The sequence below is a fragment of the Apaloderma vittatum genome, unplaced genomic scaffold (genome assembly GCF_000703405.1).
Source record: "Apaloderma vittatum isolate BGI_N311 unplaced genomic scaffold, ASM70340v1 scaffold18824, whole genome shotgun sequence".
NCBI lineage: Eukaryota > Metazoa > Chordata > Aves > Trogoniformes > Trogonidae > Apaloderma > Apaloderma vittatum.
The window spans coordinates 33,531-61,350 of record NW_009712324.1 but is presented as its reverse complement, the minus strand read 5'-3'; the positions used below and the strand labels follow the sequence as shown (position 1 = coordinate 61,350).

Genomic DNA, 27,820 nt, shown 5'->3' with positions numbered 1-27,820 from the left:
AGGATTTAGAGCTCTGTCTTGCTTATTGCTGCCTGCTCTTAGAATGAAATGCAAGAGTATTTGAGCATGCATAACTCTTCTGGAATTCATATGGAAATATATTTTTTAAATGTTGTTGTAAGGTGGATAGCAGGATTTTCGAGTGTTGTTAAGGTAAACCAGCTATATAATAATGTTCTGTTTAGGTGAATGCTCACTTGTGTTCCTGCTTGATGATGAGCAGCACCTTCTGTCAAGTTCCTTCTAAGAACTTCTAGTGAAACACCAGTGATAATTACTGGGTGACTTTTCTCAAAGCCTGCAGTTCTGGGGAAAGGAAGGAGAAGAGGGATGACTGGCTCTAACAGCCCTGTAATTTACTGCTGCAAGAAGAATGGCGTAACTCTTGGTTTAAGGAATTCTTTCCCTCTCTGTCTGAATGTGCTGTGTTTTTAGTTTTGATAAAAGAAAATTTCTGATTAATTTAATTACTCTAGCTGCTGAGTACATGATGATTTTAGCTGGGGGAAAAAACCTATTTCCAGAAATATCGTACCAGAGTTAATGGTATCTCGGTGCTTGGCTTCAGGAGTGGGTGAAGTCGTTGAACTTCCTTGGTGGGCAGGTAGCTGCTGGTGAAAATTTTGCGTGATTTTTTTTGTTTGTGTGAGATTGTGGAGAATAGTTACCACTTTTACAGTGTTAGATATTAATTAAATGCTGACCCACCTGATTTTGCGACATTAGAATTATGGAGATGGAAGTACTTTAGAATTGCCTGGTGTGACGTAAGGCTAGGGAATTCTGGGGCTAACGTGTTCTGTGACTTCTCACGGTTGCTTAAATGAAACAGTGCTAATGACGTTAAATGTACTGTCCACTTTTGTCTTATGATGTCTGTCTTAAGTATTGGCTTATATTCAAGTTGCGTTACTTTCTTGGTGTTTTTCCTTTCAGGCAAATTTTGACGGGTGAGCGGGAGGTACTGGACTCGATGAGTTTCCATCGACATGTCGGAAAAGTCAGGCCAGAGTACAAAAGCAAAGGATGGAAAAACGAAGTATGCAACACTCAGTCTGTTTAATACTTACAAGGGAAAGTCACTGGAAACTCAGAAAACCACAGGTGAGTAAACTGACTTCAGTTTTGCGTTCATCGGTGCTGTACTAGTAATAAGAGTGCAAAGCACATGAGTATTTAAGCATATGAGTATTTAACCATATTACTGGAAAGTAAACTTGACCAGTTTCTGGTTAGCGGTGAACAAGAGTATCAATTCAGGGAGACAGCACTTGGAGTCTAGTAGGAAGTAGACTATAGGTAAACAAGAACTGTTTTATATCTGCAGTCTCCCTTTGTTATCAGGGTATGGTGTGCCGTCCCCAGCTGTGCCTTTCACTGTGTCATAAAGCATTCGTGGTACTGGAAGTATTTGCTTAACAAGAAGGCAATTCTCAGCTTCCAGTCAGGGGCTTTGTTAAACACGGAGTGAAACTTACACTGAAATTTCAGATAAGGCCCCTGTGGGCCGTCTTTTCATGAATAATTGGATTGAGAACCAGGAGGGGAATGACACTCTGAAGTCTTTGATTTGACTTGCCTAAATTGGCGGCGTGAAAAAGGGGGAATGTGTTCAAACTTTGTTAAAGTTCATCACAATATTATTTTTAAGGGTTGAAACTGAGGTGTTTGTAATGATATAACATGCCTAGGGTAATATCTTGTCCTTTTTCACCGGAGTTGATTAGTTAGTAAGTTGAATGTCCTGCATTAGCGGCTTCATATTTGCTTTTTCGTACTTGTGGTCTGGAGTGTAAATGCAGTTTGTAGGAATGATTTTGCAAGAGTGGCATCTGCCAACTGAAACTGGCAGCCAAAAAGAAATGGGCTGAACCCATGTGAGTATTGCTGGACTCATCAAGGTACACTAAACCCCAACAGGGGCAAGAGAATGATGCTTGACAACACGTTGAAGGATATTAAGATATCAGCATTATGTTTTAAAGGTCTCCTCCATCCTTCTTTCACTGAGCATTGTGTATAAAGGTGGGGTTGTATATACTTTTTAATTGCTGGAATATGGTAACTAGTGACTCTTCAAAAAGTAGTCAAGTTCTGCCAAACGAAATATTTGTAATTCCTGCTTTTTAAGCTAAATTATGAAGAATTTTGAATTTGTAATTCTCATGCTCTTAAATTTTCTGACTTTCTTGCAAAACATGTTTATTGATTTATGCAGCTTTTTATAAACACAACCAGCTCAACAGCACTGTTAACTTGTGCTTTCTTTTTTGACATGTAGTTGCCGCACGCCATGGATTACAGAGTCTTGGAAAAGTTGCTATTTCGCGGAGGATGCCTCCCCCAGCTAACCTCCCCAGTCTCAAAGCAGAGAACAAAGGCAACGACCCTAATGTGAACATTGTGCCCAAAGACGGCACAGGATGGGCTTCAAAGCAAGAACAGCACGAAGAAGAAAAGTAAGTGACCAGCGGGATCAGAGCTGCTTTGCTGTGCCATTTCTCTCAAGTTTTCTCAAAAATGGGAGTGCAGGGCCTGGGAAGAAATTGGCTAGACTTGAATGTTCTCAAGATAACTAACAGAGAGGAAATAGTACTATTATTAATTCTTGTGAGAAAGAATCTTTCTACTAGGGAAATAGTTTGGTTTTTTTAAAAAAAAAACAACGAATACCGATGTGGAAAGTAGCAGGCTTATAAACTCCATGTGAGGGGAATCAATGTTTCCTTTCGCCACCTGATGTGACTACCCTTGTGTAAGTTCTGACAGCTACTGAAAGGAAGTGGTGTAGCATGTTTTTGTAAGATCAGTGTAATCACTTTAAAAGGTTCTTGAAGTTCTAGTAGGAACCTTTAGGTACGCAATATCTGAGCTACATAATAACTTGTGAGTTCCTAAGAGTATGCAAAAATTTCTTTAATTTAGTGTGATTGTGCTGATGAGAGAGCTCAAAAATTCTTAATTGTAAACATTTGTTTAAATCTCTGCTTTATTTTCCTAATTGTTTGCTTAGCATGCCGTAAATTCCACAGACTTAAAAAAATTTTGTATCTTGAAGTTTATGCTATTATTTCACAGCCTCCCAATATGCGATATAAAGAAAACAGAAGTGATGGTGATGTTGATGCACAGCTGTATTCTGTGCATAAAATAATTCCCCATGCTCAGTACATCTACACAGTTTGTTTCACACTTGCACAGGAGGTCAGCTAAAGATAGTAGAGACTACAACTTTGCAGTAATCTAATTGGAAAGTATTTCAAAGCAAATTTTTTGCCACGTAGGCTTAAAATATTATATGATCTCTCTACAAAAATAAAAGTGAGTTTTAAGTGTTTCAGAACAGTTTATATATTAAAAGAATAAAAACATTTGAGGATAGGGACACTGACTGTATATTCCTGGCACTTGTGAAAGCAAAAAGCAATCAAAAGTTTTCTTTCCCTTGTTGGTGTCCCTTTATTTCTCTCTGTTCCTTCCAACACTTAAATGTCAACTTGTGACATCTCTCTGAAAAGCTATTAGACTTCAGGAGTATACGATTGTGTTTAGCTTTTTATTTTAAGCTTACGAAACTACAAATTTAGAATTTTCCACATGGCTTTTTGTATGGTACCTTAACAACATCTTCCTGTGCTTCAGGGTCACTTAGACTTTGTCTAGTTAAACCTGTGTCGGGCCAGTAGCTTGTCTAAGAGCTGTCTTACCTATGTCTTTCCCTTTCCACAACCTGCTCCATGTCTTAGAAGTACATTCCGGTAGTTGAAGTTGTGTTTAAAGATAAATAAATAGCTGTCCCTTATCTGCAACTGGAAGGCACTCACCTTTTGTATTTTCATACACGTTAGTCTGATAAAGGCCTCAAAGACCACGTACAACTAAAACAAGTTGGGGGAGGGATTAGTTCCCAGGAATGGGTATGTATGCCCAGGCCACAAGGAAATTCTTCTTAATTCAAACACATCTAATGTGTTTGCTCAAGTCTTCGGACCATTTTTGTAACTTCTCCAATATTTCAGCATGCTTACAGCTGCTGTAGTTTACATGTTAAGTGTTTTGATATTCCTCTCAAGTGCTGTGGGTAAAGCTAATATCTTGCTATCACCTTGCTTTAGTTCAGTTCTTTTTCTCTTCTGTCACTGTGTTGGAGTTCACATGAGTGTGTTGTTGCCTGTGATTATGGATTTTATTTTTTTTCTGCTTTCCTAAGTTGTTATTCTTTCGATGGATATTGCCTCAGTCCCTTTTCAGAAAATAGGAAAGATGAGAATTTTTTTTTTTTCATTTTAATTCAGGTAATTTGTGGAAGCAAATCAAAATTGTATTCAGTTACCCTTGGGAGAAGCCAGTGTATTTCTCCCCTTTTTTATTTTCTTTTGGTGTTGTTTACTTCTGCATCATTTCTGAAAAGTCCCATGCAGTGCTTCGGGCTGGTCACTGCAGAAGCCAAATAGAATTGACTTCTAGTGGCAGTCTTCAGAAATGTAGAATTCATTTAGGATCTATTGAAAGCATCTATGATATCTACAATTGGTTATTTTAAGTTAACTGACATGATATTGCACTACTTATTCTTTACTAGTATAGTAAAGTGATTCCAGACTACTGAATTTGCCCTATAATTCCTACTTTGTCGAAAATTATTACTAATGAACTAGAGATCTTGGCACGTAAACACTAATGCTTTGGATACTCAAGTTAACTGAATGTGCAGATTTCAGAAATAGCTGTTCTTGAAAGAAGTTAAACAACATCACTGAATCTGTAGACTAGAAATATCTTCTTCCAGAATATGTCCAGATTTTTTTACTGGACAAAATGAGTGCTTTTGTTTCTCTCTTCATTGTTAAAATGGTGAAATTTGAGATTTTTTTCTTAGTAGAGTCAAATTTCTGGGCTCCGGTTCATGGTACCCATAATTTTTTTTTCAGAATGTCTTTCAGCTTTCCTTATCAGTTCCTTTTATTTTGTCATTTCTGAAACATAGTTGCCTTTTTTCTCTTAGTTCGTGATGGTCTTTATGTACTTTCCTCTATTAACTCGTGAGGCAAGAGAACACTAATCCAAATTATTCCCACCCATGGTTGTAGATTGATTGTTTTTTGATTGTCTAGTACACTGCTTCAAAAGTTTTATAATTCTCTTCATGCCGACTGCATTTTTTCCCAGCCATTTTCATCCATTTCCCTCCACTTTGGGAAATCTACTCTTGAAAGAATTATCTAATTTATTCCAATTTTTAACTGTTACTATAACAACTCCTTTTATATAAGAAAAACCTTTTTCTGCAGAAGAGTAGTTATTGGTTCTTCAGCTGCATAGCTACCTCATTCCATTCCCTTGTTTGCGATAGTAATCCTGATGGTCTTGTTCTGCCTTCACCCTCTTGCCTTCACAAGTGCTTTTCCTCTTCATTCCAGACAGCCAGACGTGCCGCAGACACAGCCGAAACCTGCTGTTCCTGCTCCTCCAGAAGCAGCTCCTGTTGCCAAATCGTGGGCCAACACCAAACCAGGTGGACAAGAGGGTAAGTGATGTTCCAGGTGGAGGGGTTCTTGGCTCATTTTAAAGGACTGGGAATGCTTCTGTGAGAGACACCCAGGCTTGGCAACCTTGGCCGGGTCGGGTGGATCTACGAATGCCGCGGAAGCAGCGTTCTTGGCTGGATGGTGAGCTGGTCCCCTGTCACTCCAGCGAGCTCCAGCCTGATTCAGCAGCAGGTCTGACTGCCTTTGGAAGGGCCGGTATCGCCGCTCCTGCTGGATGGATGGGGGAATGGGGATGATGATCATGATTTTTGATGTAAGATCGTGAACATGGCTGTGGTGAGGAGGGAAAAATCTCAGTCAGTAGTTGTAATGAATACAGTTTGGCATGGGAAGGAGAACCATAAACAGATAGTGGTTTTTCTAGCCATAATTTTGGATCATTTTATGGAAAGTGTGTGTACTCGTGCTTCTATTTAAATGTCTGCTACAACAATACTTTTCTCTTTATTTTTCAGATTCCTTGGTTATTTTATTTTCAAGGTGACAGTGTTTGAGTAGGGTTGGTTTTTGTGTGTGATTTTTTTTTTTTCCCTGGGAAACACATAAGAAGTGTGTTTTGGGGCTTTTTTAAACATAATTTTATGAAGAAATGGAGAACTATTTCTGTTAGCATGAATCATGACTTGAGTGTTTTTGTTACAGATGTAAAATCAGAGCTAAATCTTCAGCAAATTTTTTAAACTGTAGAGTGAGAGGTTACTTAGAATTCCCTGTCTCCATTATAAAAAATGACCTACAACATGTTTTATTCTGTATACCATGTATCCTTATTCTTCTGGATAGAGTTATTAGAATAGTAAAATCTGAATTGGTTGGAGGTAACCTTTAAGCTCTTATTTTGAGTTTAACGTCGCATACGTACTGATTTTGCCTTTTTTTGCAGTATTAGAAGTGACAGTTCTAGATTCCTCACCTTCTTGTTTTCTTCTCTGATGTTCAGTGTTTCCTTCGTTGTCATATATAGGAACTCTCCTCCTTTAAACTTTTGCAGGAATTTCATAGAATAAGAAAAAAGGAATTAACACTGGTGGAAAGCGATCTGCATACCAGCCTTTCTACATAAGCTGATAAGATCATCTCTATGAGACAGGAAATAGTGATTCGGCTCGGTGGTTTCAAAATGCATTTAGCTAATTATTTTGCAGTTACCATGGCAGCTTGTGTGCCAAGCCCAGATGGGGCCCTCATTTTATTCAATTAATGCAGTAGTGGGTTTGCTGTTTCAAGAAGAAATACAGAATGTGAATTGGCATCAGCCACTTGCTCTCCTCCTCCGTTTGAGACTGGGGATACACCTGTTGTGCTCAGGCTTTCCTGACCCGCAGTTGGCTGGTGGAACTTGTAGTTTTCCCAGATGCCTTGTACGCATTCCAGCAGTCACTCAGCTGGTCGCCTCGGTGCTCTTGTAAGACTTTGCTTGAGTGAGCCAAGACTGAATCCTTCTCTCATGCTGTTGGTGGCCACATAGAAAGGAAAGGCTTCTAAAATGTAAAGGCCGTGTGTGTTTTTCAGCCTGTAAGATGGGGTTAATTGCTACCACAACATCGTTGAGTTCTTCACCTTCTTTCTGAACTCGTGGCTGGCACCCTGGCTATTTCAGGTTGACTGCCCAAGCGCTGTCAGGCTGTCTGTCAAGGAAGCTATTACTTTGCAGTTGAAATGTTGTTACTGTGTAGACTTGAACAGAAATAATTTTTCAAAATTCATCAAATTAATGAATGTTGCATGCTGCGTGACCTCTGAAGAGGCTCCCTTGCCTGGCAAGCCATCTGATTTGTTTGTTTGTTTAGTCTGGAGAAGAGGAGGCTGAGAGGAGACCTTATTGCCCTCTACAACTACCTAAAAGGAGGCTGTAGTGAGGCTGGTGCTGGTCTCTTCTCTCTAATTACTAATGACAGGACAAGGGGAAATGGCCTCAAGTTGCGTCAGGGTAAGTTTAGATTGGATATTCGGAGGAAGTTCTTTCCTGAACGAGTGGTGAGGCACTGGAACAGGCTGCCCAGGGAGGTGGTGGAGTCACCAACCCTGGAGGTGTTTAAAAAAAAAGTAGATCTAGCACTTGAGGCTGTGGTGTAGTGGTTAGGTATGCTGGGATGAAGGTTGGACTAGATGATCTCCAGAGGTCCCTTCCAACCCCGAACATTCTGTGATTCTGTAATTCTGTGATTAACATGACTGTGTTTTTCAGTCCCGTTAGGCAAGTCGTAGGATGTAGCTGCTTGAGAATATCAGGAGTCCAATGTCCATTAACAAAAAACAAGTTAACATGGTCTGTAATACATGAAGTTGGCATGTAGATTGAAAGATTTCAAGGCAGTTTGTAGGCAAAGGGATAGATGGTGGCATTTGCTGTCATGACTTTAGAAAGAAAGTACAAAGAGTAAGGAGTTTATCCTGTGCTTGACTCTTAATCTTAAAAAAATAATCAACCGACAGGTTATCGGCGTTGTAAGGAGTTTATCCTGTGCTTGACTCTTAAAAAAATAATCAACCGACAGGTTCTCGGCGTTTTATTTTTACAAAGGAGTCTTTCACGAATTTAAGAGAACAGAAGCTTTTCTAGCTGATAGATTAAAAACAAAAACTTGCTGATTATGAGGTTTTGAGGGTTTGGTTGGCGTATGTTCAGATCCTTGTTTTATGAATTTGCCTTACAGTTCATGTAGCCTAATATGATGTCCCTTACAGTAGCCAGTAGTAAAGAACAAGGTGTTACTCACTCTGTTGGCATAGAAATCTTCTCTTACTAAGAGTACCAGGGATTTGGTACTAGAGTGCTGTTGACCTAAGTGGTCAATATCCGTTATGTGTGGGGGGAGGAGAAATTGATTCAAGGTAGATGCTAACAAAACCTTCTAAAGAGGAGGACAATCTATATATTTGACTTCTCTACCATGTGCAACAGAAATCTTCAATTCCAATCCTGAGTTAGGTTGTCAAGGATTTTAGAAATCAAAGAATGTAACAGTTCTAACACTTTCCTCATAATATGAAACCTGTGACACTTTCAAGTCCTGAAGAATTGTTATTAGTACACTAATTAATCTCAGGGGCTTTTGCGATAACATAGTTGCCCATTCTTGGGTTGACTATAGTTGATTATAGTTCATCTAGAGTAGAACAAGGGAAATCTTCAGAAGGAGGTGAGGGGAAAAAGTGATAACAGATCTGAGAAACTTCAGATACTTCCCGTGTTAAGTCTTGTTCTGTGATCCATTATTGCTCTTGGGTGCTTCTGGATTTTTCTCAGCCAATTGGCCTAGTAAATTTATCAACTGTGGTAGCAAATGTGAGTGCTTTAAAAGGATTGCTCGTTTATGTGAATTATGTTACCAGTAAATTAATGTGGCTTTAACATTCACTGTGTAGGTATGATCAGGCTTTTATCACTTTCTAGCGGTTTTGACGACAGAAAGTTCTGACTTTGTGAATATCTTACATGTAGGTCCAGCTATCCCAGTAAATAGTTATTTCCAGCAAGAGTTTCCCAGTCTGCCGGCAGCTGGGGATCAGGAAAAGACAGGCAAAGACAAAGATGCACCTGAAGACCTCCATGGATCAGGACCCAACCTGCGACCACAAAGTAAGTATATGCTACAATATTTTCTGAAATAGCATGGACTTGTGTGGAACTGGTTTATTACAAGATTGCTTGTGTCCTGTACAAAATAAAGTGATGAATTTAATCAACACACTCCTACACTAAAGAAACAGATTTCTGGGGCTTTCTTCTGCTTTACTTTGCTCCTGGTGGGAGGAAAATAGGGTATTTAATCCTCACCTTGCAGTTCACTTTCCACTTTCCTACCCTCGTCAGCGCTCCACTTGTGCTCTGAGGAGCGTTTGCTAGTTACACAACACTGACATTTTCTTACTTCCAGCTGCTAGATGTCACAACAGCTAAAATATGTATTTAAAGAACTCCTAATATTTACTAATTATATAAATAATTATTAGGGTTGTCCCCAAGTGGTTAGGACTTACAAGCCTGAAAAATCCTTAATAGGAAATTTAATCTACAGGATAGCAGAAGAGTGGACTGTGATTTGCAAAGGCATAAGCATCTTTAGTTCGTGGCTGAGGTGCTCTCACTAGCTGGGTCTGTTTCAGCTGTGGGGAATTAGATTTAGTGAAAACAACCACAGCAGTGCTGGTTCTACATTTCTCAGTGAAGAAATCTGTATTGCTTCACCAGATCCTTGTAATGAGGAGGTATTTGGGATTGAGTTTGTTTCTAGTGAAAACCAGGATTTGTTTGTTTCTCAAAAATATTGTTTTCAGTGAGGTTTAGTGGACTAGGGATCCTTTCCTGCTTTGTAGTTGACACTGTCTTGTGCCTCAGGCTGAGGCCATGTGCTTGTGAAGGTCCTCACTTCATGTTGATATAAAGAATAAGTTGTGGGGAAATGAGAGACGTCCAACACCAAATTAGGAAAATAGCTGCACATGTCTGTTCCAGCCTCCTGCAGGCACTAACAGTTTTGGTCAGCACTGTACGTGCTGTCTTAAGCCCTTCTTTCAGGACTGACAGCAGAAAGCTAAACAAACTTGGCTGTGCTCTCCAGTGAAGGTAAGTGGAAGAACTAATGGATACTTAGGAGTATAGCTCAACACTGGTTAAAGAGTTTGTACCCCTAAACCAATAGTATTTACTGTGCGTCTGTGATTTTTTGTTGATGCCATGAATCTGAGCACTGCTGTTTACTTTTTTTTTTTAAACTAACTCATGCTTATAGGCAGAAAATCCTAAAAGCATTAACTGCCTGGTACAAGTGATAGGTCATTAAACAACCCTTTTCCTGGACTTTTTGCTAGGCATTCACACCCAGAAGTACAGCCTTCATTTCTATTTCATCTTTAGCAGGCAGAGATACAGACCAGACTCGGGAGACCTGTCTTCCCTTAGATAATGTGCAAGTATACAGCATTTTGAGCTGCCTGAAAGTCTCGTGGTAGGCCTTTGCTGCTAAAGAAGCTCAATCTTTCCCTTGACAGCATCTTCACACTGAGTCAACAGTGGCCCACTTACCATAGCTAAATCTGTTTTCTCTCCTCTGCTATTACCGGTATCCTTCCTAAATTATGTTGGATTTTGGAAGGTAGAGTGGAACAACTAGAGCAGTCTCTAAATTTAACTCCTCTTTAACTGGGGAACACAGCTGGATGTAGGTCTGAAGAGGATTAGAAAACAGGCTCTGTGTTCTTAAGTGGCTGTTGCTTGTTTCAGTACCAAATCTAAACGTGTTTCTGCACAGATGGTTGTGTCACTGAAAACTGGGTAGGAAGAATGTGTGTTTCATCATGCCGATCTGTGGATCTGTAATATAAAGTCTGTTCTTGTTTTTTCTTGTACTGATTCTGTCCATACAGATGCTACTAGTTGGAGAGAAGGTGGTAATAAGAACAACTCACCTGGTTCTCCAACTGATCAGGAAGCTAAGGCTCTTGGACAAGAAGATGGTAATGCTACACCGGCAGAACAAAATGATGGCCCGAAGGCAGCAGAGAAGAGGGATGTGCGGTTACCCCAGGTCCCTCAGCCTAAGTTGAATGGCCAGCAGCAACCTCCTATTGCATCTCAGTACAGAGCAATGATGCCACCTTATGTAAGTGGTGGTTCCAGGAAAAGCTTTTAAGCGGCGGGGATTGATGACTGGCTAGAGTGATTTCCTTATGCCACTTCTTGTCCCTCCATAGAATGCTTAGCAGTTCTGCTGGAAGGGTGGCATTGCAACCAGCTCCTCAGAGGATGTGGTTGTGTGTTGCTGCTCCTGCTACATGGAGTTTGAACTTGTAAGGAGTTGATTAACACTTGTAATCACTGCACCTTGGTGACTTGATGTCACTCACTTGTGATACTGAGCAAACTGTCTTGAGTGAAGAGTCTTGCTTTACTTCCATTATGATTCATTTGATGATCTCAGTATGCTTAATGCAGTGATATTTTTTAACAATTGGCTTGTGTTTTTAAACCTCTTAGATGTTTAATCAGTATCCTAGAATGGCGTATCCTCCTTCCATGCAAGGTCCGCCAAGGTTTCCCAGTTCTGAGCTTAGCAGGTAAGTGGTGATGTTGTATGGGTATGAACTCTGTGACTCAATGGGAATTAAAAAGAGCTTGCACTGACTATCTTGATTATGGTTATACACTTCATAAAAGCTGCCACTGGTTAGTCTCACAAGTTTTGCTCCCTGGTTCTGTGTGATCAGGAAGAGGACAGAAAGGCTGAGAAGGTTTACAGGGAGAACTTGAGTGTAGGAGTAGGGAGAAGGTACAGAATCTCCCACAGAAGGAAAAGCATGAAAAGTATAAAGAAATATCTCTGAGGTAGGTAAATTGATGTTAAGAAGGATGGCAGATCTATGCAGTGTGTTGCTTGAAGGCTACAGGGTATGTGACTTTCTGCTGTCAGCTGATGTTTGGCTTGTTTGTGAAGTGCAGGCAAGGCTGTAGCATCTTATCTTTCTCATCCATAAAGAACCATCTCGTGGTGTAGCAGTTGGGTGACAGCTCATTTATACTTTCAGAGAACAGTATTGTATACTGCAAATAATTGTCATACAAGTTAAACATCTGTTTCGTTTGTAGATAAATAGTGAAACAGTGCCCTTTGTTTCTCTTTATTTTTAAATTTTTTCTTTTTAGAGGGCCAAGGGGAAGAGGACCACCCTCGTGGTGTTCAGAACCTATTGAGCGCCCATCCATTCTTAGTGCTAGTGAACTTAAAGAACTTGATAAATTTGATAATCTAGATGCTGAGGCTGATGAAGGCTGGGCAGGTAAGAACATCATATTAACAGTTTCTGTTATTTGTACATGGAATCCTTGTGGAAGATTAATTGAATATTTTCTTGTGTGTCAGGTGCTCAGAGTGAAGTGGATTACACTGAGCAGTTGAACTTCAGTGATGATGATGAGCAAGGAAGCAGTCAAAAAGAAAAGGAGAGTGGGTGAGTTGGTGTTGCCAGTTGGGTGTGAATGTCACTTAACTAGCTTAGCGTTTGGGAAAGTTGAACGAAATTAGTGCAAATGCTCATTCCAATAACATCTATTCCACTAATTTAATACTGTAATAAGTTGTGTTACTGCCTGCAGACTCCAGTCAGCTGGGCATGTAGTAGAAGTTATCCTTGCTGTGAGGAACTTGAAATCTTGCTAAGAAGCATTGAAGATAAATACCTGTGTGGGGCACATCTTCCATTTTTTTCTTATTTCTTTGCACATAGTGATGAACAAACACCATCAAAAGATTCCCAGAGTCCTGATGGCCAGAAGGAAGCAGAAGAACAGACAAACGCTAAGTCTGCCCCCCAGGCTTCCACAGCAGCAACCAAAGGGTCTTACAGCAAAAGCTCTCCACTTGATCAGGTTTGTGTGGTGTTCTCTTCAGCTCTTCTGGCAACAGCCTGGTCAGGAGATGTCTGACTCAGGTGTCTTTCCAAACTGTCAGGTCAATTAAGGTTATGAACATGAGTGAAAGCATTATTTGAGCTGTGGTAACTGAGCTTAGTCAACTTAGCTGCTTCTGGTTGCAAAATAGAAACAGCGTATCTTTATCTAGTCTGTTCTAAGCCACAGTTGTGAGAGCGTGAGAACACTTGTGTCACTTATTGCGACTCAAGTGACAAGCTCTAACTCAAGACTCTGGTCTGTCCATCTGTGTAATAGTGAATAAAGCTGTTCTGGTGTCCATCCTGTTATACAATAAGAAGTGCCCCACTGGGGCACACATTTTAACTTGGTGTGAGGTTTTTCCGCTATCATGACCCACTTTCTTCAGTACAGCATAGCAGTAATGTGTCGTTCGCTTCTGACATCTCAGGCAGATAGATTTTATAGAGGCCACGTAGAATTCATCAGCTCAGCCATTTTGGGTTCTGGTTTATCTTTCTAGTAGAGGAGGACTGGCAGCCACCTCAGCTTATGACTGCTTCACCCCTATTTTCCTCTACCAGGGAAAGCTACTCTTGGCTTTAGCTGTAGATTTCCTAGACATGCTTTTTGTTGACACCAGTAATAATGATGGTGGGGGATCTTGAATTGGTCTTACTTGCACTTTTTCTGTATGTAAAGATCATGTTGTCATTCCGGATTTGATGCTACACTGATTCTGAGGAAAAAGAGCACAGTAACATAAAATCTGGAATTCCACATAAAGCGGAAATGTTTTTGCCCATGTTTTGCATGGAAATTTGACTTGTATGCAGATCGTTCACTAGATGTAGTATCTTAATGCAGTAGAAAATGGTAAATCTAAATTTGTTAGCTTGACTGTTGTTGCAAGCTTGCTAAATGCTGGTCCTGTGTTTGATCCAATAGGATCGAGGTCCAGCACAGCCTTCTATACATGAAAGAGGTGGTCCTGCTCTTCATCCAAAATCTATTCTACCACCGGTAAGGAAGATTAAAATTGCCCTTATTGCCTTGAGTTAAATTCTTTAATGCTGTGGTGGAGGGGTTTAGGCTAAGAAAATAAAACTACGATTCACATAGGGATAAGCCTTTTCTGTAGTGGGTAAAATTATTGTAGTGACTCGTGCCAGTAAGAATAGAATCCCAACACAGCTGTGCTGCTGCTTTTGTGAAGCAGCCTCGGTTTTTAAGTGACATGAAATGCATTCAGTTATCCAGCGCCATTTGGTACCTAGAGAGGACAGGGGCATGGGCACACGTCTAGAGGGCTGGGTGCTGAGACAGGCAGGGAAATGAAGTCCCAAATGAAATGTATGTGTGGAAGTTCCTTACCAGTTTTCAACAGTTCTTGTTAAAAACATGAGCTGCTTTGAATTTCTTCGGCTCCTTGGAGGACATTTGTCTGAGATCAGCCCTAAGTTTCTGATTCAGAGCAGCCTGTAACCAAATCTAAAAGATGTTTGTCATCTTCGCTGTCACTTTGCCATGGTGATGGGGAGGAGTGACGTGAGCCCAGTTGAGTCTTTACGTCTCCTTTCTGAGCTCAGTTTGCAGGAGTCTGAACTAGAGCAGGAAGCGGGAAGAGGGCTTGCTTTTTAAAGGTGCTGTACAAATACACGTGTCGACAGTAGTTGAAGTGTCATATTTCAGCTGGTTGGTTGTATAATGCAAGTTCAACTTGACCTAACTGATTTTAATATTTGCAGCACCCTCCTCCCCCTGATCGCCAACTAGGACCTGGAAGGCAGGGACCCTTTCCGCCTAAACCAGTACCAGATGAAGATGAAATTTGGAAACAGAGGAGAAGACAGCAATCAGAGATATCCGCCGCAGTTGAGCGAGCCCGTAAGCGGCGAGAAGAAGAAGAAAGAAGAATGGAAGAACAACGAAAAGCAGCTTGTGCTGAAAAGCTAAAACGATTAAATGAGAAATTTGGCTGCGTAACAAAGCCCTCCCGGGAAGACCCTCTGAAAGAGAGGGAGAGGGAAAGGGAGAGATAGAGAAAGGGAGCGGGAGAGGGAAAAGGAGAGGGAGCGGGAGAGAGAGAGAGAAAAAGAGAAGGAGAAGGAGAAAGAAAGGGAGAGGGAAAAAGAAAAGGAGAAAGAAGAAAAAGAAAAACTGGAGAAGGCAAAAGAGCAAGAAAGGGAGAAAGAGAAAGAAAAGGAGTTGGAGAAAGAAGAGAAGGAGGAAAAAGAGAAAGAAGAAGAGAAACCACCACATGAGGTTCCTGAGCCTGTAGAACCTGTGGCAACACCTGTAGTAGAAAAACAAGAAAGCGAAACCAGGAATAACAAGGAAGAAAAAGGTATGATTGCACACAAGTAGTTGTCTTTAAAAAGGAGCCACAGAGCATAGTTGTAATCTAGGAGTCTAATTTGCATATCTAATTAACCTGGCACATCTAGACATTTATTTTCCTGGCACATTGTACCCACCTAACTTTGAGCTAGACCTGTTTGCCCAACTCATCAAAATGTTAAAGGCAAAATCAGACTCTGTGACATAGGCTGAACTTTGAAGAATACAGAAAATAAAACAGGCTTTCTTTTGCTAAAGGAGGGTCAGCAGGTCATGTTGCTAAAACGCAGTGTAAATTACTTCAGCTGTTCTGTCCTTTCAGCAAGCCTAGAAAAGTGGACACAAACAATATGTATTTAAACTTGGGGCTTTTTTGAGTTGGAACTTGAATGACACAAGAGAGCTGTTAAACTAGGCTTATTAAAGTTGTGTTATCCTTTAAAAGGATAAAAATGATTGGAAAAACAAACTTTGGCTTGTAAAAGTGATTCAAATGTAATATAGTAACATTGATTCAGCACTTCTTAAATTGCATAGTTACAACTTGAATGCAAATGGTTATTTAACCATTGTATTTTAGTTTAAAAGGGACGCTGGGAGTTGTATTAAAAACATTGTTCTGAGGATTGTTCTAATTTTTTTTTGTGCCTTTATTGGTTTTAGAAACTAAGACTGAGGTTAGAAAAGGCAGACTGTTCATTTTAGGATAACATCCTTTATCTGACATTTTGGTGAAGTCGTCATAGTTTTAAGATTCATTCTTGTCTCCCACATGTTTGTTGGTGCTTTTTTTCCAGAAGATCAAGCAGTCTTTAGCCGACAAGATAGTGGTCGGAATGAGAAAGAGGTTTCACAGGTGACTCACGAGAGTGAGCCAGATTCAGGATCTCAGCCTCGTCCTGCTGTTTCCTCGGGCTATTCTAAACAGTTCCAGAAATCATTGCCACCAAGATTTCAGAGGCAGCAGGTAACTAACCAATTTATTAAAAGAAGAAAGCTTAATAAAAGAATGATGTCTTTTTCCTCGTTGTGAATAATAACATGACCGTAAGAGTTTCAAAAAGCTCAAGTTGTTGGCTTCCAGCTTCTGTAACATCTATGGCATTGGCATGAATTGCTCTGCCTGAAACACATCTTGTGACTTGCAAAGTGTGTACAGTGAGCAGAAAGCAAAAGAGGCTTTTGAAACTGGCTGGTTTTGCATCAGTAGAGCCTTGCCCCGTGGAACCTGGGGTCTGATGATCATTGTTTCTGCAGCTTATCCTTAAAGGGTGTGACACTCACAAGATGTAATTTGTACTCGGGTTGTATGGTCTGAAGAGCACTTTGCGTTAAGGACATCCATGAAGTGTAGGTTTTTCTGTGTCTCAGCTGAACACCAGCTGTAGCTATTCTAATATGTCCAGTCTGGTTTTCTCATGTTCTCCTAGCTCATCCTGATGTTATCTTTCAGAATACTTAGTGCCCTGGAGATAACTGTACTTGTTATTTCCAATTGAATTCTGCTCTCAAGTCTTTGCATTAACCAAAAGTTTTGTAATGCTGTTTTCTGTTACGCAGGAGCAAATGAAACAGCAACAGTGGCAGCAACAACAGCAAGGTGTCCTTCCACAGTCTGCTCCGTCACAGCCTTCTAGTGGCCCTGTCCCGCCTCCCCAGCACAGACCCCTTTACCAGCCCATGCAGCCACATCCTCAGCATTTAGCTTCGATGGGCTTTGATCCGCGGTGGCTTATGATGCAGTCTTACATGGACCCACGAATGATGTCAGGAAGACCCACGATGGATATGCCTCCTATTCATCCAGGTAAAACCTGGCAGCAGTTTCTGACTGCTGAACTTTCTTAGTTCGGAAATAGAAGCCTTTTCCTAACCACACTGTGTATAGTAACAGCAGATGAGTGGGTTTTCTAAAAAGAAAGCTACGTTATTTTGTTTGAGGCAAAATAGATTTTAGTAATACTGAAAACATGACAGTCATGTCAATGTATATGCTTGGCTGCAAAGTGACAGCTTTCTTTTTATTGTAGGCACGTTAATGATAGTTACAGATGTATTCAGAATGTCAGCATAAGCCTTATTTTCTAACAGATGTTAAAGCTGGCATGAGTTAAGTGAAACTGAGAAAAATAGTGTATTTACTGTGTATTTCATTGCATATTAGCACTTGATACTACATTATTTTAAAAACTAAATTTTGTTCTATTGTTTAATACCACCTCTAGAATCTTAATAAACATATGTTTTCAAATTCTTGGCACTAAAAAGTCTTTTTTAATTTATGGAATGGCCATCTGACTCGCAGTTAGGAAAGCTATTGTGCATAAATAATGCAAGTTAGCATGTAGTGCAGTAGAGATACTTATCCAGCTAATGAGCAGAGAACCTACTATTCTGAACTGAGTGCATGGAGTAAACAGGGGAAGTGGCGAGCTAAGCAAAGACAGAGAAAACTGGGGGTTTTTTTAAATGTTAACAAGAAAAAGGACCCATTCAGATCTTACAGCAGAAACTTCATCCACGAGTTTACAGGTCTACAGACCTGGTTCATCTCGTTATAGCAGAAGCAGACACCTTTGCCTTCTGTCGGTACGTAGGGTGTCAGTAGTGAATATGGTTAGGCAGTCTGAGGGCAGCTGGCAGTGAATAGACATCTGGCTTCAACAGCAGAAGGTACAGAGGAAGGGAGATCAGGAGGAAAATACCATTTTTCATTACCTCCCCATAGGCTTTGCTTGTGTTGAGGTGGGTTTCTTTCCTCATGTTAAACTGGTTTCAGTTGTTCGCCTTAAATCTGTCACAGGAATTATGCCTCCAAAACCACTGATGAGAAGAGACCAGATAGAGGGATCGGCGACTAGTTCAGATTCATTTGAACATCTCGCTCGCTCAGCAAGAGAGCACGCTGTTCCTCTGTCAGAGCCCCGCATGATGTGGGGGTCAGACCCGTACCCCCACGCAGAGCCTCAGCAATCTACTTCTCCTCCCAAAGTGTTAGAAGAGTCTGACAATTTGAGGTAAGCCTGAGTTATGTACTCCTGTGTCACTTCTCTGAGCCGTGCTTACTTCATGGCTCAGCTGTGTAACTTAACGTTGCAAACCGCAGTTTAAACTGAATTGTAGCTGCTCTTTGAATAAAACTTTAAAAGGAGATGTGGCAGGGGGGGACAGTGTACTTGGCACTATTGTAAGAAACAAAAGACTTACCTGCTCTGTGGTGCGGTGTAGAAAGACAATTACCTCCTTCTTTAGGATTTTAAAGCTAATTTCAATAAGTGATTACCACAATATTTTGAATTTTCAATTTTGTAGAACACTCCTTTAGTGTTCTGTTCTCCATCTGCTCTCCCGGTGTCAGGAAACTTCTGTCTGATGTATATTCGTTTTGGAAGTGGTGTTAAGTACCAGTGGTATAAAGCAAGACAGTCACTTTTGACCTTTGCTGTGTGATGAATGGTCAGAAAGGCTTTTTTCTACATCTTACACGTACCCAAAAATTCCTTTTGCTGTATTGCTGTCTGGATAATACGAGTGATACTAGCCTGCTAACTTGGAGGCTTCATTTAAAATTGCAAGTACAGTTATCAACAATAATAGATACCTAAAGCTAGTTGTACATTTGACACTGAATTCTTAATCAGGAGAGATGAAAATTGACCTCTACAACTAGCAGCCACTAAGAAAATGAATACCTGTTGTTTCCTTGAGCTGACATTAATCCTTCATAGAAACAGAAAATTATTTAAGCAAATACTTACGAGTAAAATTTTTTCCTCCCTGCCCTAACATTCTTGGTTGCTTGCTGCTTAGGTCTGAGGCACACTTGGAGCAAGAACGAGTTGCTGTCCCTGCCACTGCTTATCCTGTAGAACACAACCAGTTGGACTCTCATCCAAAACCAGACTTTTTCAGAGAATCGGGAGAGGTGGAGGTACAAAAGTTCCAGAGCAGGCCTTTGGAAGATGTACAGCCTCTGCAAACTGACAAACCTAACACGGCAGTTAATTTTGATGGAGTGAATGAAAAAGTTACACATAGCTCTCCAGAAGAATTGGTGCCTGTTGGGGAAAGTCACTCTTCTCTAAAGAGAAGCATTTCCCATGGTTCAAGTCACTCTCTGAAATCAGAAGACCAGAGGAATGAGACAGCAGCAAATATCCCGAAATTAAATAACAGGCTTGTTGAGACAAAGGAGACAATTGAGAGACTTGAGATTAAGCCTAAAAAAGAAATTTTGATTAATAATAGAACATCAGAAGGACCAAAATCTGAAAAAACTTTCAAACCTAAGTCTGAAACAAGATGGGGTCCTAGGCCAGGTTACGGCAGGAGAGATGAAGGCGGTGATAGACCAGTGAGAAGATCGGGTCCCATTAAAAAACCTGTACTTAGAGATATGAAAGAAGAACGTGAACAGAGAGAAGAGCGTGAGCAGAGGAAGGAGAAAGAAGGAGAAAAGACAGCTAATGAAAAACCTAGCAAGTCTGAAAAAAGTGACAAAAAGGAAGCACTTCAAGTGCCAGTGCCTCAGGCTGACCCAGAGACCCCTGCCTTCAGCAGCGCTCCTCTGTCAAAGAAGATAACCCAGGATGCTGCTGCGACACCAGCGAGCCAGGAGAGCGGCCAAACTGAGACCGCGGCTAAAGCTCCGGTTCAGCCACCCACACCTCCAGCCCAGCAGCAGCTCCCAGCTGCCCAGCCTGCTGCTCCGCAGCTTCCCCCCGCCGTGCAACAGCAGCCGCCGGCTCAGCCGGCAGCACAGCAGCAGCCTCCACACATTCAGCAGCCAGCTGCAGCGGTGAAGGAAGAAAAGCAGGCTGAGAAGGTACTTAGCAAGGAGGTTGTAGAGAAACCGCGCTTAGAAACCAGACCGGTTAAAAGAGAGCCTGGCTTACCCCCCAGGACATACTGGAAAGAGGCTCGGGAGAGAGACTGGTTCCCGGATCAGGGATACCGAGGCAGAGGTCGTGGGGAGTATTATTCTAGAGGTCGTAGCTACAGGGGTTCTTATGGAGGACGTGGTCGAGGCAGTAGAGGCCACAATAGAGAGTATCCACACTACAGAGATCCTAAGCCTAGATCAGACCACGTGCCTTCAGGGCCTGTTAGGCAAAGAGAAGAGAGCGAAACTCGGAGCGAGAGTTCTGACTTTGAAGTAATCCCCAAACGGCGGCGACAGCATGGTTCGGAGACGGATTCTGACAGTGAAGTTCACGAAAGCGCAAGTGACACACTGCTTTCGGACAAAGACAGCCTAGTCAAAGGCAAGCATCCAAAAAGAGAAGAGAGAGCTGATGGCAAGAAGCCTCCAAAGCCCTTGTCATTCAAACCTGAAAACGCTATCAGAGTAGACAACAGATCCCTAGAAAAAACATACATAAGAGATGATGAGAACAAACCCAAACCAGGCTTTCTTCCTAAAGGAGAGCCTTCGAGACGAGGCAGAGGTGGAATGTATAGACGTGGTGGCAGAGATCCTGGTGGGCGCCCTCCACGTCCGTCTACAATAAGGAGACCGGCCTACAGAGAGAATCAGTGGAACCCTAGGCAAACAGAAATCATTAAACCAGAAGAAGGGGAGCCTCCAAGAAGAAATGAACATTATGGTCCTATACCAGTAGATAAGAGACCTCCAAAATTTGAGAGAAAGTTTGATCCGAATAGAGAGAGGCCACGAAGACAAAGGCCTGCTCGACCTCCAAGGCAAGATAAGCCGCCACGATTTAGGCGTCTAAAAGAGAGAGAGGCGGCATCAAAGATAAACGAGGCAGTAACCAGCTCATCAACAAGTGCCACAGTTAGTAATGCAGTTACTGAGCCCTCCAACCCTGCTCTGGATGTGTCGGGAAGTAAGACACCAGACTTATCCAACCAGAATTCTTCAGACCAGGCAAATGAAGAGTGGGAAACCGCCTCGGAAAGCAGCGACTTCAATGAGAGGCGGGAGAGGGATGAGAAGAAAACAGCAGATGTAGCAGCACAGGTGGCTGCAAAGGCAGGAGAAAATGCTGGAGCTCCAAAAAGGGAAATAGCCAAGAGAAGTTTTTCTAGTCAGCGGCCTGGCATAGACCGTCAAAACCGACGTGGCAACAATGGGCCAGCTAAACCAGGGAGGAACTTCTCAGGGCCTAGAAGTGAAAGGCGGAGCGGTCCTCCACCCAGAAGTGGAAAAAGAGGGTGAGTAGAACCTTCTGGTAGGAAACACTTGTGGCGTTAGTCTTGTCCTCTTCTGGTTCAAAATCATTAGTAGGTGGGTTTTTTTTAGACTTGTAATTACTGTTAAAAAAGAAAATAAGACAAACACATGCACCTGTGCCTGTGTACTTCTTGGTATTTTTCTGTTTGTATGCAGACACTTGCAACACGGAGCTAAAAGTAGAGTATTCTTACATGTATGCACAGCATTAAAAAACTCCTATTAGAAAAATTGCGGTGGTGGTTCTCAGGAGTCAAGCTGTGTTTCTTAAGGTTTGGATGCAAGCTCAAACGTTAATGTGAGCGGTTTCACGGTTCAATATGCAGATTGCTGCATTACGCTTGGCTTTTTGTATTCTCAATCACCTAGTGTACATGAGAAGTGCTTGACGTTGAGACATAAGTTTCATGCCTCTATAGGCTAAAACTGATTGAAATTTGATAATTATCTGATGTTACTATTTACCTACTGTTTTGTGGCCACAGTACACGGTAGTCTTGTAAGTGAGAGGCAGGACGAGACATTTATTCTTTGGCTGCCTGCTCTGTAGGACTCTTGTGCTTGTAACTTGCTCCATTCTAAGTTCAGGTTTTGCTGGACTTAAAAACTTGTGATTGATTCTCTAGCTTCTGAGTTAAAACTACGAAGTTTCTTTGGCCAGTCACCTAAAGTTGGTGTTAAAGCAAAAGTTGGGTATTCCAGGTTCCACCGCAAAGTCAGAATGCTGCACAATCTGACTCCCATTCTTCAGATAACTTTTGGCCAGTGAGTCTATGGAGCAAGTATATTGTACCTTGTTTATATTTGTAAGCCTGCATCCTGGTTTTTTTCTATGGAAGGCTTTACTGGAGTTCTGAACTGCATACTTGTTGAGTTTTGGTGTCTCTAATTTCATGCATAGATCAAGCCGGAGTTAACCTTAAAATTATGCTTTTTTTTTTTTTAACCTTAGTGTGATTTCTTTTGGCAGCATGGTATTTGATATGTTGCCCAAACAGCTTTTGCTGTTAAGCTTCTGCTCATTGAGGAGCTGAAAGTAAAAGTATGGAGCCTATTAAGAAGTTGCAGAGTAGACATTTGTAGCTCTATAATGTGATTTGCAATTATGTAGTTAGCTCCTTCTTTAGTATTTTCTGTGGCTAGTCATTAATTTTCCTTTTTTTTTTTTTTTTTTTCTCCTTAATATAGGCCATTTGAAGAGCAGACAGCAACTGTTCCTGGTGTTGATCCCACCACCAGCAGCTCTGTACACCAGGAGGAGGGAGGTGTCACTGCTGCAGGACAGAAGAACGCCAAGGATGCAAGCGGCAAAAAGAGGGAAGAACCTAAAGCTGGTCCAAAGAAGCCGAAGGAAAAAGCAGATGCCTTATCTCAATTCGATCTTAATAATTACGCAAGTATGTACTGATAATACATTCGTAAGAATTTGTAATCCTTATAGCTTTCCTGCATATAGAACTAAATGTTTGAAAACTTACAAAAGAGGAAAGGTGATTTTTTTTTTTCAAATGCCAGAATAATTGAGTACTTGAATATTGCTGCCTTTGTCATATCTAATTAACAAAGCACGTACTTCTAAAGGGTGGCAAATATCACTATATATGATCATTGTATATGATAAATATAAACTTATGTACAGATAAGAACAATTTTGTTCTTTTGCTTAATCTTATCTCTGTTATTCAGACCATTTTCCACCACACTCTAATAATTTACTTAACCTTGGTAAGCAAAAAGCATATCCCGAATAAGCTTAAAGCTAATATTCAGGAAGGCTGTTCATTATTCACTATTATATTTTAGATCTTATTTCCTGGAGAGTCTGGTACAAGAACCTCCAGTTTTTCAGTTCTTAAAGATTAACTCCTTGTTTTCAAACTCAAAAGCAAAGCACTTGGCAAGCAGAAGCTTACCTGTAATCGGGGCCACCCTCTGTGTCTGGGGAAATTACTTCCACTCTAAAGCCCATTTTGGCTTGGTGTGCTCCACCTGAAGCTGTTAAAACAGCAGCATCTATACCTTTCCTTTTTCTGTAGGTGTTGTGATCATTGATGATCACCCTGAAGTGACAGTAGTTGAAGACTCCCAGTCTAACTTGAATGATGATGGTTTCACAGAAGTGGTGTCTAAGAAGCAACAAAAACGCTTGCAAGATGAAGAGCGCAGAAAGAAGGAAGAACAAACAGTGCAGGTACAAGACCAGCCTTTATAATGGCAAAGAAATCTTTCCCATTATAAGTTCTTTGCAGTACTGAGAATGTTATGAAGTGTGCAGAATCTTCATTCCCAAGAAGCTGTATTTTCACTTCATAAATATGACTGGATAGTTGTGTTAATATTAAGTTGTTCAGAATTAGTAAATGAAATTTGTTTTCACGTAGTCATTTTAGGATTACATACTTCCTGATTGGATGTTGTCAGGCAGCTAGAACTGGCAAACTGGAAATGCCATGTTTCATACTGTGATTTATACTATTGCTTGTATATAAGCTGATTGCAAGAGGAAAAATGGATGAGAAATAAATCATTGTTCCTGTGGTTAAATACCCCTAACAAAAACTTCTTTAAGACTGGCTTAACCAGTTTCCTTTTTGCTGCTACATAGTATAGAATTGGCTATCCCTACAGTCACCTGTAAGAATAAAATTGACTTCTGCTTACAGGTTTGGACCAAAAAAGGATCAAGCGAGAAAGGCCGAGGTCAGAATTCCAAGCTCCCGCCCAGATTTGCCAAAAAGCAGCAGCAGGCAGCAGCCGCGGCTGCGCAGCAGGCACAAGCTCAGGCACAGCCACCATGTCCGACCCAGGCTCCCGGTCAGCCGCAGGCTCCTGGTCAGCCGCAGAACCAGGCTGCAGGAGGCACAGCCAGCGCGGAATTCACAGTGTCGGGCAAAGTGCTGCAAAACACCCAGGCGCACAATGGTCTAGGAACTGAGTTATGGGAAAACAAGGTGCCTCCTACAGCAGTCCTAAATGACATCTCCAAAAAATGTAAGTGATGTCTTTTGGATTTAGAGTGGGTGACAAGCATTGTAGTTAGAGAAGGCAGATTGTTGGCTCTCTGTTGATGTCTTATTTGTACCTACGAATGTATTTTTCAAAGGGAACAGAGAGCAGCATTCCCAAGTGCAATGTTGTAACCTCTCAAAAAAATATTCTCACAGTATGATATTGCTCGGTATTTTATGTTGTCACGTTCTTAACGCACTATGAATGAGCAGCTGTCGCTCCCTTCAGAAATGCGTGTTTTGTTGGGCTTGGCTTCCAAACATGGTGATTGCTCCACTGGAAGGAGCTAAGTAGGTAGTGCATTGTTAGCCGCTGAATAGGTTAACGGTTTCTTAACCAAAGCTAATTTAATCAAGACATCTATAATTTAATCCTCAATTGATAACTTTAGTTATCAGTTTAATCTTTAATCAAGACATCTATAATTTAATCCTCAATTGATAACTTTAGTTGAATGCGTTTAGCAACACTGGGGGGGGGTTTAACTCTCTTTTCTTAATTGTCAGTGGGACCCATTAGTCCTCCTCAGCCACCTTCAGTCAGTGCTTGGAACAAGCCTTTGACATCTTTTGGTTCAGCTACATCTCCAGAGGTAAGAATGAAGGGAAGAAGAGTAACTGCATGTGAGTCTTACCTGAATTACATTTCATTAGGACTGAGTACTGATTACCCATTAGTTCAGGCATGCACGTACTCAAGCGAGTATGTGTAGAATTTCATGAAGTCACGAGATAGAACAGAAGCTCTACAGGGCTTTTATGATTGCAGCATGGAATAACTGTTCTCATAATAAAAACTCAGCTGTTCACAGATTCCATCCAGTGCATTTTTAATTGCCTAGTTTGCATGTGAACACTTGTGTACAGTTCAGTAATGAAGGCGGAATGTCTCCAAGGAACTGAATGTCCCTTCTTAAATCAGAGATACAAAAACTAGTCAATGCTTTCTTAGCCAATGGAATTTGCATAGCCTTAAATTCTATGTCTGAAGTCCTGTGGGTTTGTTTTCTTTGGCTTTTTTGGTCTTTGACCCTTGTTGTTTTAAACTGTACGAATGTGACATGTCTCTTAGGAGACCATTTTAACTGCATAAGGAGATCTGGATTTTTTTTATTTTTATTGTTCTTCTTGAATTGAATATTAATTTCTGAACTTCCAAGAGAATGTTGTGAAGCCAGTTCTGGATGTTTTAATATTGCACTTTTCCCTCTCCCCTTTCTCTATCAGTTCATCATCATGATCTTGTTTACATATTTTTTCATTGTTTTTGTTTTTTCTTATTCTTGAGTTTATATAAACAGTAGAAACTTGGGGAGGAGGAAGTGTACGTTCATATATTGTTTATTCTTGCAAATCTGTTGCAGTCACAAATAATGTTTTTGCTGGCAGAAAGTAAATGTACGCTGTTAATGGTTTCCAGCTGAGCGTATTTTGTTCTCTTTTCTGAGGCAGTGGCATTGTACTTGAGTAGCAGTCTTTTGAAATGGATTAAATGTTTGCCTTTTAACTAGGGGACAAAACCTGGGCAAGAAGGTGGAGTGGATCTTGGTATAGAAACTATTCAGTTTGGAGCCCCAGCCTCCAGTGGCAGTGACAATGAAGTTGGCCCTGTGCTTTCTGAGAAGTCCACTGACAAGCTACCTGAACCAAAAGAGCAAAGACAGAAACAACCTCGGGCTGGACCCATTAAAGCACAAAAGGTAAAAGGTCATATGACTTTTGAACGTGGAAGAAGTTCAACTTAAAAGAAGTTACAAAAAGTGGAGTAGCGTGCTCATTCCCTGAGGACTAGACCTGTAAAAGCTTCATTCCCCTTTCTTTAAAGCAATCATTAAGTTGGTTCTTGGAGAGAGGATGGGGAATTAAGTTCAAGAAGCAAGTGTAAATAAAGAGCATTTTAGCCCAGCAGAGTTTGTCCATTGATTCTGTGTTTGGAACACAAGGGATGTGGCTAAAGCAAGTGTGAAATTACACATTTGCCATATCTTAGTTGTAAGACGACGGATGTGGCAGAGTGTTTTGGTTTTGTTTTCTAGTTTGGGATTTTCTCTTGAACTTACTTTGCTTTAGGCTTTAGGAGCTGGTTTGAAGCAAGCATTCTGTTTCTGCCCTAGCTATATATCCACTTTCAGTAGTTCTTCCCTGCTTTGCCCCCTCCAAGTGATACACTGCTTAGTTTTGTAGCCAGATTCCCAAAATGAGTAATACGTCCAGTTGCGGGAAAAGAAGTGGTTTTTTAAGGAAAGGGAAGAATGTCAGAGCCACTCATTTGAAGTCTCAAATTCAGATGCACAGATGTCTGGATAATTATTTTTTTTTTTGCAACTGATCTAGGAAGACTTGGATAGGTAGTCAAACTTACCTCAATTTAAAAAAAAAAAAAGTGTATTGCCCTCCAGAGATTTAGGGGCTCCATTCAATCATCATCATCTTTTATTTCCATTGTTACTACACATAAGGAGATACTTTCTCCTCTTATCATGTAGATGACATTTAGACATCTTTTACATTAATGTACTTCATAACACGGAAGTGCCTTGCTAGCACTCAGCACCAACTTCTTACTCCTAAAACGAGATGATTGTAGCAGATAAACTTGGCTACTGACTTACAGAACCAGCTGTTTCCGTCCCTCTCGATGTCTGAGATTTGGCAGCAGTCCTGATGTAATTAAAGCCCATTTGTCTTTCTAGAAGACCGGGTGTTTCTTTGTGTTCATTGTGCTTGAGGTTTTTTTTCCAAAAAAAAAGAGCTGAAATCTGAAAGTGCAGTCACACGTAGAATGAATTTAACTTCCGCTAGACGAGTGTCCTGCAGTTCATGGTTTTTATTGCAAAACATAAAACCCAAACAGCAGAGAAATACACAGTAGTTAATACTGGTGCCAAACTGTAGTAACAGCACATTTAAAACCCGTATCTCCGATATACTGGCTGCATGCCTAAAACTGCCCCCTTGAAATCATTCAAAGACGCTGAACTCCGAAGTTAAAGAAATACATAGAGTGTCTACTTTACACTGAATAGAAAGTTCCTTTTTTTTCCTGCTTGATTATAGTTATCAAGACTCGTGTAGATTTTGTTTAGTGTTGTTGAACTAATATGAGCTATATAAGAGGACCATACTTGAAATATAGCAGTTTGCCTCTGTCTGGAGGAATCTCTGCCTGTGAGAACTGTAAGAATAAAAAAGTATTTGGGGTGAGGTGGGTCTCATGTTCCTGATTGCTGCATTGCAGAGCTCAGGCATCTGCTTCTGCTGTTCCTCCTTCTTTCTGAAAGCTCTTCTCTACTGGCCTCCTGAGGGTACCACATACCTTTGGGAAACTCCCCCCTCCCCAAAGGCCAAAGGCATT

General features: G+C 41.0%; 1 protein-coding gene across 1 annotated transcript in view; it reads left to right on the top strand.

Moving 5' to 3' along the window:
- Positions 1-989: 989 nt before the first annotated feature.
- PRRC2C (proline-rich coiled-coil 2C) overlaps positions 990-27,820 on the top strand; it is a 53,675-nt gene continuing 26,844 nt past the window's right edge. The window contains 22 exon segments of the mRNA XM_009867952.1: positions 990-1,104; positions 2,282-2,459; positions 5,421-5,527; positions 8,995-9,132; positions 10,920-11,155; positions 11,530-11,609; positions 12,196-12,329; positions 12,413-12,500; positions 12,777-12,918; positions 13,870-13,944; positions 14,670-14,959; positions 14,961-15,268; positions 16,068-16,228; positions 16,822-17,068; positions 18,065-18,278; positions 19,072-19,820; positions 19,908-21,438; positions 22,646-22,854; positions 23,494-23,648; positions 24,121-24,448; positions 24,973-25,058; positions 25,977-26,165. Of these exon segments, the coding sequence (XP_009866254.1) occupies positions 990-1,104; positions 2,282-2,459; positions 5,421-5,527; positions 8,995-9,132; positions 10,920-11,155; positions 11,530-11,609; positions 12,196-12,329; positions 12,413-12,500; positions 12,777-12,918; positions 13,870-13,944; positions 14,670-14,959; positions 14,961-15,268; positions 16,068-16,228; positions 16,822-17,068; positions 18,065-18,278; positions 19,072-19,820; positions 19,908-21,438; positions 22,646-22,854; positions 23,494-23,648; positions 24,121-24,448; positions 24,973-25,058; positions 25,977-26,165 (5,760 nt within the window).